This window comes from Thermobia domestica, chromosome 3 (assembly GCF_964235325.1).
Source record: "Thermobia domestica chromosome 3, izTheDome1.hap1.1, whole genome shotgun sequence".
NCBI classification, from domain to species: Eukaryota; Metazoa; Arthropoda; class Insecta; order Zygentoma; family Lepismatidae; genus Thermobia; species Thermobia domestica.
In genome coordinates this window covers 141320801-141334046 of record NC_137456.1, presented here as the reverse complement: position 1 = coordinate 141334046, position 13246 = coordinate 141320801, and the positions used below count along the sequence as shown (strand labels likewise).

Here is a 13246-nt window from a genome sequence, read left to right as displayed (position 1 = left end):
CACACTTGTTAAAATAAAAACTGAAACTCGGCGGGGACAAAATGAAATCCAAAACTTTGTAGTACATATTGGAAAATTATCAAAGATTTTCATTGGGTTGTTAGGACGTTCTAATAAAGAACGTTGTATAGGCATACACATGGGGAGTAAAGGCGAGATAATCCTCCCTTCTAATAATTTGCTGCTATATTATTTCATGCAGTACACTTATTTGTGTAGAAATTTCATATATTTTCATCAATTCTCAATCATTTTAATTATTCATGGATGCAGATGTTCAGTGGCATATTTAGGGGTGATTCCGGGCTTAAGCCCCCTCGAAATCTTACTTACTATAGTATGAAAGTATGAAATATCTTGCAGAATTTTCACATTTTCACGCAAAGCCCCCCCCCGAAAGTTAGCAAAGCCCTCCCCGAAACAAAATCGTAAATACGTCACTGCAGATGTTATACATCATATTCGGAATCTTATCTGTATAAAACGAACACATAAAATATAAAAGCATTATAACTAATTTTGAACTATAATCTTTCGAGAGCTTTAGGGAAAGGCGTATCTATGAAATCCCTGCCGCAGTGAAATGAAAAATGAAATGAAATCTTTGAGTTTTACGTCTTACGTTTATGGCGGTTAGGCTAAAGGAGACGGTGATGAGGAGTGATGAATGAAATGGTGGAATGAAGAAAGTGGGACGAAACGGGAGAACCCCAAGAAGACCCACGCACACGGTGTTTGTCCACCACAAAGTTCACTTGGCGGGGGCTTGGATCGAACCCGGGACCCCAAGCACCAGAGGTGAACCTTCTACCACTGAGCCACCGCGGCCCGCAGTGAAGTGAGATAAGATAAATGAAAATCCTTGATCGAAATTATGTAGATGGAGCAGTTTCCAATTATGATAAACCCAGGGTTACTAGTGGATCTGGAAAGGTAGGGGGATGCGTGACATCACGCCGTCTCCCGTGCCTATCTTTGCCTATTGTATTTTTTTTTTTTTTTTTGAAAAGAGGGGGGATGCCACAGATATTTTCTGGGAGTGGGCGGACGGCGTTCCTCCGCTTTCCCCCTCACTTTTATCTCTGGATAAACAGAGATTCAGATTAAATTATTGAAAGAGGAAGAACATTAACTAAACCTTAAAAAAACAAACATGAAAATACCATAGTGTACTTCAAACTAAAACACATTACTGCACAAAGTCAAACCTACTAAAATTCTTTTCATCAACCATTAATAAATGATCAAATGTTTCTTTCAGCTTAACGTGCTGCTGCGGAGAATTGCAAACTGTTTGCTCTGTTCTTCTTCCAATATTTGCACAATGTTGCATCGGTTAAACATCTACGTACTGGTGTGTGCTTAACTTCACTCGGTTAATTATTATTAAACAAGGATCTAATCAATTTACTGAAAAATAATAGAAGAAAATCACCTACATACAGTATATCTATACCCAGCCGAAATTATAGTAGTACGCTCATCCCTCAGTTTTACGGATCTCCATTTAGCGATTATGGAGCAGGCGATTTAGTTTGAAAGTCCATACTTTAAATTAAAACTGCTGTATTTACTGGTATTATTACGTACATTTACACTGTAAGGTTGGATAGTGTGTTTATTTAAAAGTAATGTGGATGTAAGTGTAATGTGGATAATGTAATTCTGGATATTACTTTCTGCAGATTTAGTGTCAGAACTTATAGGCAATTGGTAACATCGAACTGCTATTATAGGGATGGTCAGAAAATTTCGGATTTGGGTTTCCCATTTCCGGATCCCTCCGTTTTCCAGGACTGAAAATCGGATACTTGGAACCATTATTACCCGATACCTAGGTATTTCAGGATCCTGTTCTGGTCATCCTACACTATTACCCACTTTTATGAGTTAAACCCACGGATGAGCGTATTCACAAATTTTAAATTTAAACAGTCTACTTCTTTTATGACTTATAAAAACTACATTATTGGATCTCGCTTCAATACAGCCAGCTTTACCCTTTTTCTTAAAGCGCCCCTTTTTATTACATACCTATTCTTAGCCGAGTGGTTTTCATGCATATAATTTCTGTGCATATGTTCTTAGGTTCGATTCTCGTTAAAGGCACTTGCCTCGGGTACAAAGCCGAGTAGTAATTCGGAGCTTAAAAGGGTCATTACCCCAATCAACCAATACTGTCATTAATTACACACTTTGCATATGTATATGATATTTATATAAAGGTAACCAAGAAGTTTTGTCGCTTTTTCACCCACCACCTTCGAACATCGATAGTCACCTTAGACATATCTGGAAGATCAAAAATAGTACCCATCAGCATCGAAGACCTTCTGCCAACGTTATGGAAGGCCATGGATTACATCGCGGTAGAACTTGGGGGCCGTGAAGCGAAGAAGATATAAAGTGCATTTTGCACCTCTACTAGGGATTTGAACTGGCGTCCTCTAAGGTATGGATACCTGGCGTCCTCCAGGAAGTATGGCGGATACAATAGTGTTTCCCATCCAAGGCGTAGAATGGTGTCCCGGGTCATCCTAGCCACGTGAGGCTGAACATTGTCCTGTAACAAGAGGACCCTTTGCGATTCAAAAATGCTGGCTCCAGAGTTTTGAGTTTTTCTTGAACACGGCTCAACTGCTGACAGTACACAGTTTCATTGATGCTCTGACCAGCTGGTAGCAGATCACGATGCACGAAGCCGCGAACAGTTCACAAAATACACAGGAGGGCCTTCTTCTAGTCCAGTGCTGGTTTCGGCTGTGTTGGAACCCATTCATATGATGCTAACCAATGATGACGGCGCCGTGGAGCTTCATACAGGACGCACTTCTAATCACATGTAAACACCCTGTCTGTTAGGGACATTTAAAAAAAAAACCTCTTCACTACTAATTCTTGTTGTCTGGTCAGTTAACCACTTATACTAGGCCTGTCCCTTTTATTTAAAGAACCTAGGCTTCTTTACAATTATGCAAACTTTAATAATCACTGTTGTTTCCATCTACATACACTTCTACAAAAGCTATTACCAATATTACAGCCACTTTATACTCAATTCATCAACATGACATAACTTTCATCACAATCGATAATTCTACATAAACACAATTACGCTCTTCAATTGCCTCTTTTAAAAACTAACACTTTGTCCCATAAAATTATCTAACTGCTCTACAAGCCCTAACACTGTCCAGAAATGGTTCCTTCCTCGGACGAGACAGTAAAAAAATATAGGTGTCTGTTCGCGGTTGCCTTCTGGCCTGGAGCCAAATCATGTGGGACTCATCGACCGAATTTGTAGTGCTTTCGAAGTTGATGGAGATGCTGCCGAATGGTTTCTCCACTCACACTGAATTGTAGTCCCAGTTCCTCACATATCTGGCCACTGTTCGCCTCAATTGCTGCCAGAAGATCTTCATTATGTACATGTTTTGGTCTTCCGGCACGTGGTGCATGTTCAAGTGTTTTGTCCCCGTCCTTGAACTTGTTAAACCACCGTTGCACTGTCCATGTATTCACGACACTTTCACCAAAGGCCTGGGATATCTTCCGCCCCGATCCAGCGGCGTTTGACCCCAGTTTGAACTCGTACAGCATACACTTTCTTATGACGCTCTGTGGAAGTCCCATGTTCACTCTATCCTTATACAAGTTCACGGTGTAACTGAAGTGCCACAACCTGGTAGTATGTTGGATATACCTACACCAACAACTGCCCTTCGCCTTATCTCCATTCGCATTAAGCTCATGGTGTGAGAGCCAATTGAACATAGACCTCCACGAAAAGCAACAGAACTTTCTTGGCTACCTTTATACTTTAGATATACCGGTATCCATGAAGCTCTTTTGGATGTTTTCGTATAAACTAGGGATGGACAAAACCGGTTTTATAAAAACCGGAAACCGGTTTCTAAAAAATCGAAACCCTAAAAACTGGTTTCGGTGAAACTTTTGGAAAACACATAAAACTATTTCTGTGGAAACGATTCGGTTTCCGGAGAACAACGAAACATTATTCTGGTCAGAAATAGAACAAATTTTGGAAAAAACCGGAACCGGTTTTGAAGAAAACCGAAACCGAATCCGGTGAAAAGTCGAACCAGTTTTGTGGAGAAAACTGAAACCGGTATTCGAAAATTTTCAAAAAACGGTTTCGTTTTTTCTAAAACCCGAAAAACCTGTTTTCGTGCCCACCACTAGTATAAACCAGTGTTTCTGAAAGGAATGCTATATCAGAATAGTGTAAACCGAAATTCCGATAAGAATATACCTCGAGTTCTCAGGCAAAGAATTGTAAACCGTCGTGACTGATCAGTTCTGTCTACATTTTTAGTATGGCTTATGTTTTGTTTCAATAAAATAAGTGACACACATCCCCCAGTGATACTTTTGTTTCTTTATGTTTGCGGTCTCTTTCATTCTTCCAGTATTATCTAACACTTGTGAGTACAATATTTGAGTATTAGCATATATTTACCTTCCTAACTAATGTGCATACTGTATGCTACATATGACTACCGCATGAACTGTGAGTAATCTAGGTATGTGTATTCTCTCTGTAACGGGTCCTATGCCCCCATCGGTGTTCCTTATTCAGAGGTTTCACTGTATTGATAAATCAAATACAGTTTATTCCTGACATTAAAGACTAATAGTGTGAGTAACCATAATGAAAGTTTAAATAAAATATTTTACAGGGAAGTTATATTTCTAACGTTATTCTTGTTCTAATTAAGATATTTTTCTTGTTTATTTCAGTTTGGGACAGCAACTGTTGTTCAAACGCTGTATCGCCATAGATCAAATTTAGAGGCTATCTTCAAAATTATAGACAAGGACAACTCAGGTAAATATTATTGAGCTGAGCGAGCGAAGCTCTTATACTCGGGTTAGCCGTTTGGTTGTCCGCGAACTCCTCCTAGACCGTTTGGCCGATCTCAACCAAACTTAGCACGCTGATAGAGTATGTCGTGCTGAGTGACAACATAGGTCGAAATCAAAAATCCGATGAACCATCGAGGAATAATGACCGAAAAACGCTTCCTCCTAGACCGTTTGGCCGATCTCAACCAAACTTAGCACGCTGATAGAGTATGTCGTGCTGAGTGACAACATAGGTCGAAATAAAAAATCCGATGTACCATCGAGGAATAATCACCGAAAAACGCTTCCATAGACTTAACATGGGGAAAAAGTTTTCACGTGATTTTTTTGTCAACAATTAAAATCTGCGCGTGATTTTCAAAAATTCCGGCGAAGCCCTTTTATTTTTTTAGCGTAAAAATTTACAATTTTAATCACAATTTAAAAACAAATTAACGATTTTTTAAACTTTTTTTAGCCGGAACAAAAGGTCAAGACGAAGAATTGTGCGATTGTTATGAAAAATACTGATTGTTTTAAAAAGTCACAATAAACTGATTACGTTGCTTAAGCTCGCTCAGCTCATTTCATTGCAATCGAGTATATCCATTGCATTCCTAGTTTATTTTTATCCATTTTTGTTAAATTAATGAACAGAAGCAAAATCTTGAAAGGATATCATAATAGAATGAGATGTAATTAAATTGATGAGAAAAGGCACAGTGTTAACGAATTGCAATAGAAACACATCTTATCAAGATAACTGCAATGTTAGTCTAATTCATGTAATATTAATTTTGAATAACTAGTGGATAGCAAGTTATAATTTTTCTTTTGTCTCAGAAACTGTAGAGTCGTTAAATGTTATTAATTGGGTCCGGAAGTTGAGGAAAAATCCTCTTTTTTACGAGTACCCGAAGACAAGGCTTAACATAATATATGTTTATTTTGGGTCATTGTAGGCCAGAAAATGGTGGATTTTATTTGTCCTTTTTTGCCTGTTTCGGCGGGTTTTGTTTGTTTGTTTGTTTGTTATTGGTCTTTTTTAAAAGCTTTTCATAGGTCTTAACGTCCTTTTTGTACTTTATCTTTCGACCATTTTACTGGCCATTAACTCGATTCACCGCCACCTCTTAAACATCTTTTTTTTTTTTTTTTTTTTAGTAAAGAAAATTCAAAAGATAAGACAGATAAGACCAGATCTGCAACAATCACAAGTCAGATAAGGAGGCGTAACAATGTCCTCCAGCAAGGGGCGTGAGGGTGGGGAAGTTTTCTTATTTTAGTTTGTACTTCAGTTTGTGGAAGGACAGACCGTTAACCTATCAGAAGCTTGTATTTCTTGAGCATTAGAGTCTATATTCATTAAATATGTATTTCTGATTAAATTGTTTCTTATTTTTACTTCCTTTTTACCAGTTTTTATGTCTTCTTTTTTTTAAAGATATTTTTAGGTCTTTTTATAGATCCTTTTTAGGCAATTTTTAGGTCTTCAACTTCCGAGCCCTAGTTATTAAGTACTGTATATTAGTAGAAAGTTAAAAGTACACTGGTGTCCAAAACTTAAGCTTAATGATTGTTCGAGGACATGACGTACAAATAACGTAAATAAATCGCACCAAAGGGAGCCACAATACCACCATACCAATATACAACACGAAACAGGTCACATTTGCAAAACATGCAACTTCTTACATGCAACCTGTCTTACATGCAACTTCTGGCATTGCGCTTAAGTTTAGGAAACAGTGTATAATTCTGTATATATCCTAAACATTATCTAGAAAGACGTAAGATCCATGCAAATGTAAGTTTAGAGATCTTCTGATAAACTTTCAGATTTTCAACAAAAATGAAACTAATTGAGAACAAATCTGACTTTATGATATGCTATTATCAAATGGTGGTTTACACTACCACTGCTTGCCTTCTGAACATACTGCTATCACAGATTTAACAGTAAAGCGTAAGTCTCGGTTCAGACGTGCAGAGAAGTCTGTTGCGGACCCGCGCGAGCCGGAAATACATTGGTTTATATCATTCATGCCACACGTGCAGACTTTCCCGCACGACTCTGCTGCGGGCCCGCAGCGGGCAAAAATTGAGTTGCGGGGACTGCTGGCTCGCAGCGAGTCCGCACAGGTGTTGCGGGTCGGAAAACCATTGCTGGCAATGAGGCAAGCCACACGTGCAGACTTTCCCGCGCCCGCAGAAATGGAAAGCGAAGAACTGAATGAAGAACTATTCATTAATGAAATACAAAAATATCACGAGATATGGAATTTAAAGTGCGAAATGTATAGAGATAGAAATAAATAAATAAATAAATAAATAAATAAATAAATAAAAAAACGGGATGCATGGAATAAGGTGTGTGAAACCTTATGTGAGAAATTTAATGAAAAAACAGAAGAAAAAAAAACAGGATTTGTATGTATTATTATTACTTTTCAATGTAAAAATCTAATATTCATGTAGTGTTTACATTTGATTTTCGTTTAGCGTCCCTTTCCAGCAGAGAGGGTATGAATACTTTTTTGTGATAACAATAGACAACAAATGCGCTTGGAGGAAAAGCCTTTGTTGTTAATGCAGTTTCTTTGATGAGATTTCTTGTCGTTCACTACGGAATGAACCGACTGCTTATAACGTACGTTGCATTATACTTTAGGTCGAGGCAAGGGCGCCCATCAGGGGAAGCAAGGCGGGGCGTTCGCCCCCCCCCCAAAGAGGAAATTGTACTTGGGAATATCGAAAACCCAATAAAATTTTTACATTAGTTGCAGCAAAAAATGAAACTATATTTGAAAAGTCGCTTATATTTGCCCCCCTTGAAAACCACAACATGGGCGCTCTTGGGTCGAGGTCACGTATTATATAGCTTCTGTGCTCAAAAGGGACGCTGAAGTCCAAAATAACCATCAACATAATAGCAGAACAGAAAAGAAAGAAAAAACATCGTTTTTCGGCTGACAATTGTTGTCTTTATTTGTTAATGTACTATTTTTCTTTTCTTTTTTTTTAATAGAGTTAACACGAAAATTGTTGAACATCAGGGTACTCATGTGGTTAAAAAATAAAAAAGCATGGTCGAGATGTAATATAAATATTTTTGTTTCTCGTGCAATTGATAATATTGTGCACGTCGTTGCTATTCTAGAAATAACAACTGAATGTTTTCTTACATAAAGAACAACTTAAACAAAGTTATCTTGCCATGCAACTCTACCTATGTCGCTTACAAAATAATCAGCCCGTCTGTTTTTGCTTCCGTTTGCTGCGTTGCCTGCTTTTGGTGCGCTACACGTATTGGGGATTTCCTCAAAACCTTCTATCGTTAAATGTCACAATTATAAAAATGTTTCCTTTTCCTCACCTTAGAAATGGATTATTCGGAAACACTAAATCCATTATTTTTTTAAAGAGTTTACATTAAGAATTTCACATCTCCAATCTAAGCGAGTCCTATACTTTCTCAATATATAACGGGAAATGTCACTACTATAGGAATGAAATTAAATCCTTGAGTTTTACGTCGCACGATTATACCGGGTAGGCTAAAGGAAATAATGATGATGATGATAAATGAATGAAATGGTGGAATGAATAAAGTGGGAGGAAACGGGAGAACCCAGAGAAAACTCACGCACACGGTGCTTCTCGCACTACAAAGCCCACTTGACGCAAGCTGGGATCGAACCAGAGGTGAACACACTATCACTGAGCCACCGGATCCCACTACTATAGAAATTCCTCATCTTTCCTTCAAGAGAAAATTTTCAAAGACGCTGAAACCTGTGCTCCATTATTTTTAATATGAGTTTATATGCCGAATTTTACATCTCTAACTGAAACAAATCCTCACATTCGCTAATTTGTGAATAAATAAAGGGAAATTTTACTATTATTGAAACGCCCCCTCTTGAGCGGGATATTCGGGAAGTCTCAAATAAATGTCTTATTTTTAATTTAAAGCCACCAACTATGTCAAAAAATCGAAATTAGTTACGCAATTGTTAAACTACGCCAGTGGCCGCTAATAACGTCTGAAAATGTCTATGAATAGGTCTCCGAATGTTTAACTTTCTGTGCTTTTACAAACGATAATTAGTTCACATAATTAACTTACCTTAATGTAACAGCCAGAGCTCCTCCGTGGCTAAGCGGTTAGCTATTCGCCTTTGGCGTGGGAGGCGCGGGTTCGATTCTCGTCGGAGCTCATGTGGTCCGAATTCCACATTAATCAGTAGGTCCACGTCTCATATAGCCTCGCTGCTGAACGGGACGTTAAACTCAAAATCAACTTATTAAAGTAACAGCCAACATTTCAATTGGTGGTATCGCAAGTCTCATGAAAGTATTTTCTGCTTTAATTTTATCACTTATTTTCGATAAGAGTTCATCAAATGAAGTGATGCTCATGCGAAAATAGTTAAAGGTCTTTTCTTCGTCATTGCGCAAATCAATAAACATGGAAGAAAATTAACCTTTAAGCAGTCGTGAGCTTACATACGGATGAACCCAGTATCGTCTGTTTCTTCCTTAGGATTTTACTGGCTAAGTATACAAAAACAGCACGTTTTCTTCTTTTAGTTTCTATCTTTATTCAACTGCAGCTGAAAATAAAATGAGCTGTTTTCTATGTCTATGTGAAGTGGTTGGGCTGAGACGCCCGCACGAGTCTGCTGCGGGCCCGCAGCAGACTTTTCTGCACGTCTGAACTGGTTGATCTTTGACGCCCGCACGAGTCTGCTGCGAGTCTGTTGCGGGCCCGCAACAGACTTTTCTGCACGTCTGAACCGAGCCTAAAACTGGTCCATTAGATTTACGGTCTTATTTTTTTCCTGACGTTTCGTAATCGATTTTTAGACATAAAAATATTTTCCATATAGGAATAAACTCAGTGGCATTGCACGTTCTCCTTGTGTCTTTCATATCGACATTTAAACAAGTAGTAGTGTCTCATGTACACCACGTGAAAAAGTTTGTTTTGCATGGCGTGATATTTCCTCAATTAATAATAAAACCATAAGTTGTAGTTCACTTCTGGTCTTACAAGTAAAGGGTCCAAGTGGATGAATCGAGTTGCAGGATGAGACATAAAGCGACTGATAGAGAATGTGAAAGTATGTGTATATGCAAAATTATAGCACAGAGCGCCATAAGAAACGGAGGGGGCCAAAGTTGGTGGGAGAAGGGCTATGCTATGTTATACATCAAATAAACTGTTGAATCGAAAAAGTAGTGAAAGATATACAATACAAACTGTGGTAGTTTCACATATTAACGAAAAAAGAATGGACAGAGTAGATCACGAACTCCGCTGCCATCTTGAAATCTGCCATTATAAAATTTGTGATATTGTTTGAAATGGAAAGGTAGTCATGTGGCACATGTGTTAAGACTGTGTTTTGATCAAGACTGCAATGTTGCTATTCATTTTATCATATCACTAACAGTTGATGAATTATCGCTTTGGATACAATTACAACACATGCCCGAAATGATCACCTTCTTCAACAATGGTATGTGTTACACTTCTCTTCGACTCCTCATGCACAGCCAGCAATGTCTTTGGACGCACAGAAGCATATGCATCCTCAATCCGTTGCAGGAGATATGGTAAATTCTTGATCTTGACAGAATATACTATGGACTGAAGGTGGCCTCTCAGATTGAAGTCAAGATCCGGAGAGCGTGGTGGCCACTCCATCGGTCCCCGACGCCCATTTCACCTCCCCGGGAACTGTTGATCTCTATACTCTGCGCACAACAAGTCCCTAATGAAGAGGGGCACCATCCTGCTGGAAGAACGTTGAATATGAAACCGTCCTCCGACAACACTGACGGTAGATTATCCTCGTCGAGCAGCCGTATGTATTGGTTCTCTTTCAGAGTGCCGTAGATGAAGAATGGGCCAATTACCCTTGTGGAAAAAATAGCACACCATACCATAACCTGTTGACCATCAACCATCCTTGATGTGCCACTTCAATGAGGGTTATTGTCACTCCAGTAGCGGTGTTTTGTTTGTTTACTTCTACGTTGACGTAAAAATTCGCCTCGTGAGAGCACAGCACGGTCAAGAGAAAATCTAGATTGGTTGCCAGTGTTGCTGTTGCCCATTGTGCAAACTGCATCCAACGGTCTGGATCGTCCTCTGTTGAATGCTGGTGAAGCTGGAATTTGTATGGGTGCCACTTGTTAGTGAAAAGTATCCTCCGAATGGACGTTCGACTAACTCCAAATTCCTGGGATAAACGCCGTGTGCTGAGTTGGGGGCTACGAATATCACACCACACGAGCATCAGTCTCCTAAATTTTCATAAATAACTGTAAAGATGATCCTAAATCTTCCAAATAAGTACAGATAACGATCACTAAAGTTCATAATTGACTTTTTGAGAACATGTTGGTCCTAATTGATATATCACATGATTACCTTTCTATTAAAAAGAAATCACATATTTCAAAACGGCGGATTTCAAGATGGCGGCGGAGGTTCGTTATCTACTCTACCCATTCTTCTTTTACCAATATGTGAAACTACCACTGTTTGCATTGTCTATCTTTCACTATTTTTACGATTCAACAGTTTGTTTGATGTACTTGTATAACATAGCATAGCCCTTCTTCCACTAACTTTAACCCCCTCCTCCTCCGTTTCTTATGGCGCTCAGTCAAGGGCGCCCATGTTGTGGTTTCCAAGGGGGGGGGCAAGTATAAACGACGTTTCAAATATAATTTCAAATTTTGCTGTAACTAATGTAAAAATTCTATTGGATTTTCGATATTCCCAAGGACAATTTCCTCTTAGGAAGAGGGGGCGAGCGCCTCCCCCCTGATGGGCGCCCTTGCGCTCAGCCGCTCTAACTTTTCACATACGCATATTTTCACATCCTCTATCAGTCGCACTATGTCTCATCCCGCAACTCGATTCATCCATGTGGATCCTTTACTTGTTAATAGAGAGAGAGATTATAGTAGAGATTGAATATAGTGTGGTGCTTAATTGATTGCAGAAAACAGCTTGTTGAAACCGGAAGAGGTTGATCTTTGTCACTTCTGGTTTGAATAGAAGGTTAAGAAAGAAGATGGCGCCTATTCTTAGAATGTTAAATCGATTCCATAAAAACTTTTCTCACTATATCCTGTTGTTTTTGATCTATGCAGAACAACATTATAACTGGAATTGATAATGAATTTCTTTCGCTTCCGGTTTCAATAGTGAATTAACCGGACGCTTAATCGATTGCAAGAAGCCACTCCCCATTAATCTATTATCATTCCTGATTTATCAACGTCGTCTTCTTCTTGTTCACCTTAACCATAGGTTGGTGGGCAACATAGAAATTTTAAAACTTTTCTCTCCCTTGGGAGAACTGTTTTATACTTTGATAGGATCTCTTCTTTGTAACTGCATCTAGATATTCTATTCTTGATCTTCCTTTTTCTCATTTTCCTTCTGCCTTTCTCTCTATCAGCACGGTGATCCAATCGCAGAGCCGAATAAGATGACCAATCACGCTGTTTCTTCTTTTTCCTATTATCTTCATGATGTGTCGTCCTTCATTAGCTTCCTTTAGTACGTCTTCATTCTTTTCCTTTCGGTCCATAATATGCGCAGCGTTCTGCGCTAACACCACATTTCAAATTCTTGCAGCTTGGATATTTCAGCTTTTCTCAATGTCCACGTCTCTGATCTGTAAAGCGCCACGCTCCATACCAGAGTCTTAATAAATCGTTGACCAACGTCCAACGATAAATTTCTTTATGTTAGCAGTCCTCTTTTCCTATTGAATGCTTGTTTAGCCTACGCTATTCTGGAGTGTGAGTTTTTTCACTTCTTCATTATCAACATAAAAACTGGAAATAGTTTATTTCTAGCACTTTAGGTTTAAACAACACTTCCTAACTTTTGATCTGCCATGCCAAAATTGATGGTAATTCACCGAGTAATTCTTGAAACTTTTTCTCCCTTACGATCACATAGACAGTGTTCGTAAGGAACTTTTGGAATAAAGGGATTTTGGTAGGCCAAACTTTTAAAAAGAGAAAGAAAAGGGGTATTAGTTAGTTGAGTGTTTCCTCTTATAGACTCCTAGTTACGGACACGTATACCAGGCATTCGAAAGAAATGTAGTAAATCATGAGTGAATGATACAACGTTGATTTTACAAATTTAAATAAAGCAATGAACCCCTTCAAGATGCACCACGTATTTCATTCACCAACACTTCTACTAGAACTGAATTACTCTCCTAATGCATCACATGTTTGGCCGTTCTTAGCTTGAAAAGAAGACTCAAGTTTTTCGTTGTCTATGGGCTTAACTGAATACCGTTGTCTACCGATTAACTGCCTCGCGTGCAGCGAATTG

General features: G+C 38.7%; 1 protein-coding gene across 1 annotated transcript in view; it reads left to right on the top strand.

Annotated features, from left to right (window-relative positions):
• Positions 1–13246, top strand: part of rdgC (retinal degeneration C) — an 857557-nt gene that overhangs the window by 835640 nt on the left and 8671 nt on the right. Inside the window, exon 13 of the mRNA XM_081751765.1 lies at positions 4762–4849. Coding sequence (XP_081607891.1) covers positions 4762–4849 — 88 coding nt within the window. The remainder of the gene's footprint in view (positions 1–4761; positions 4850–13246) is intronic.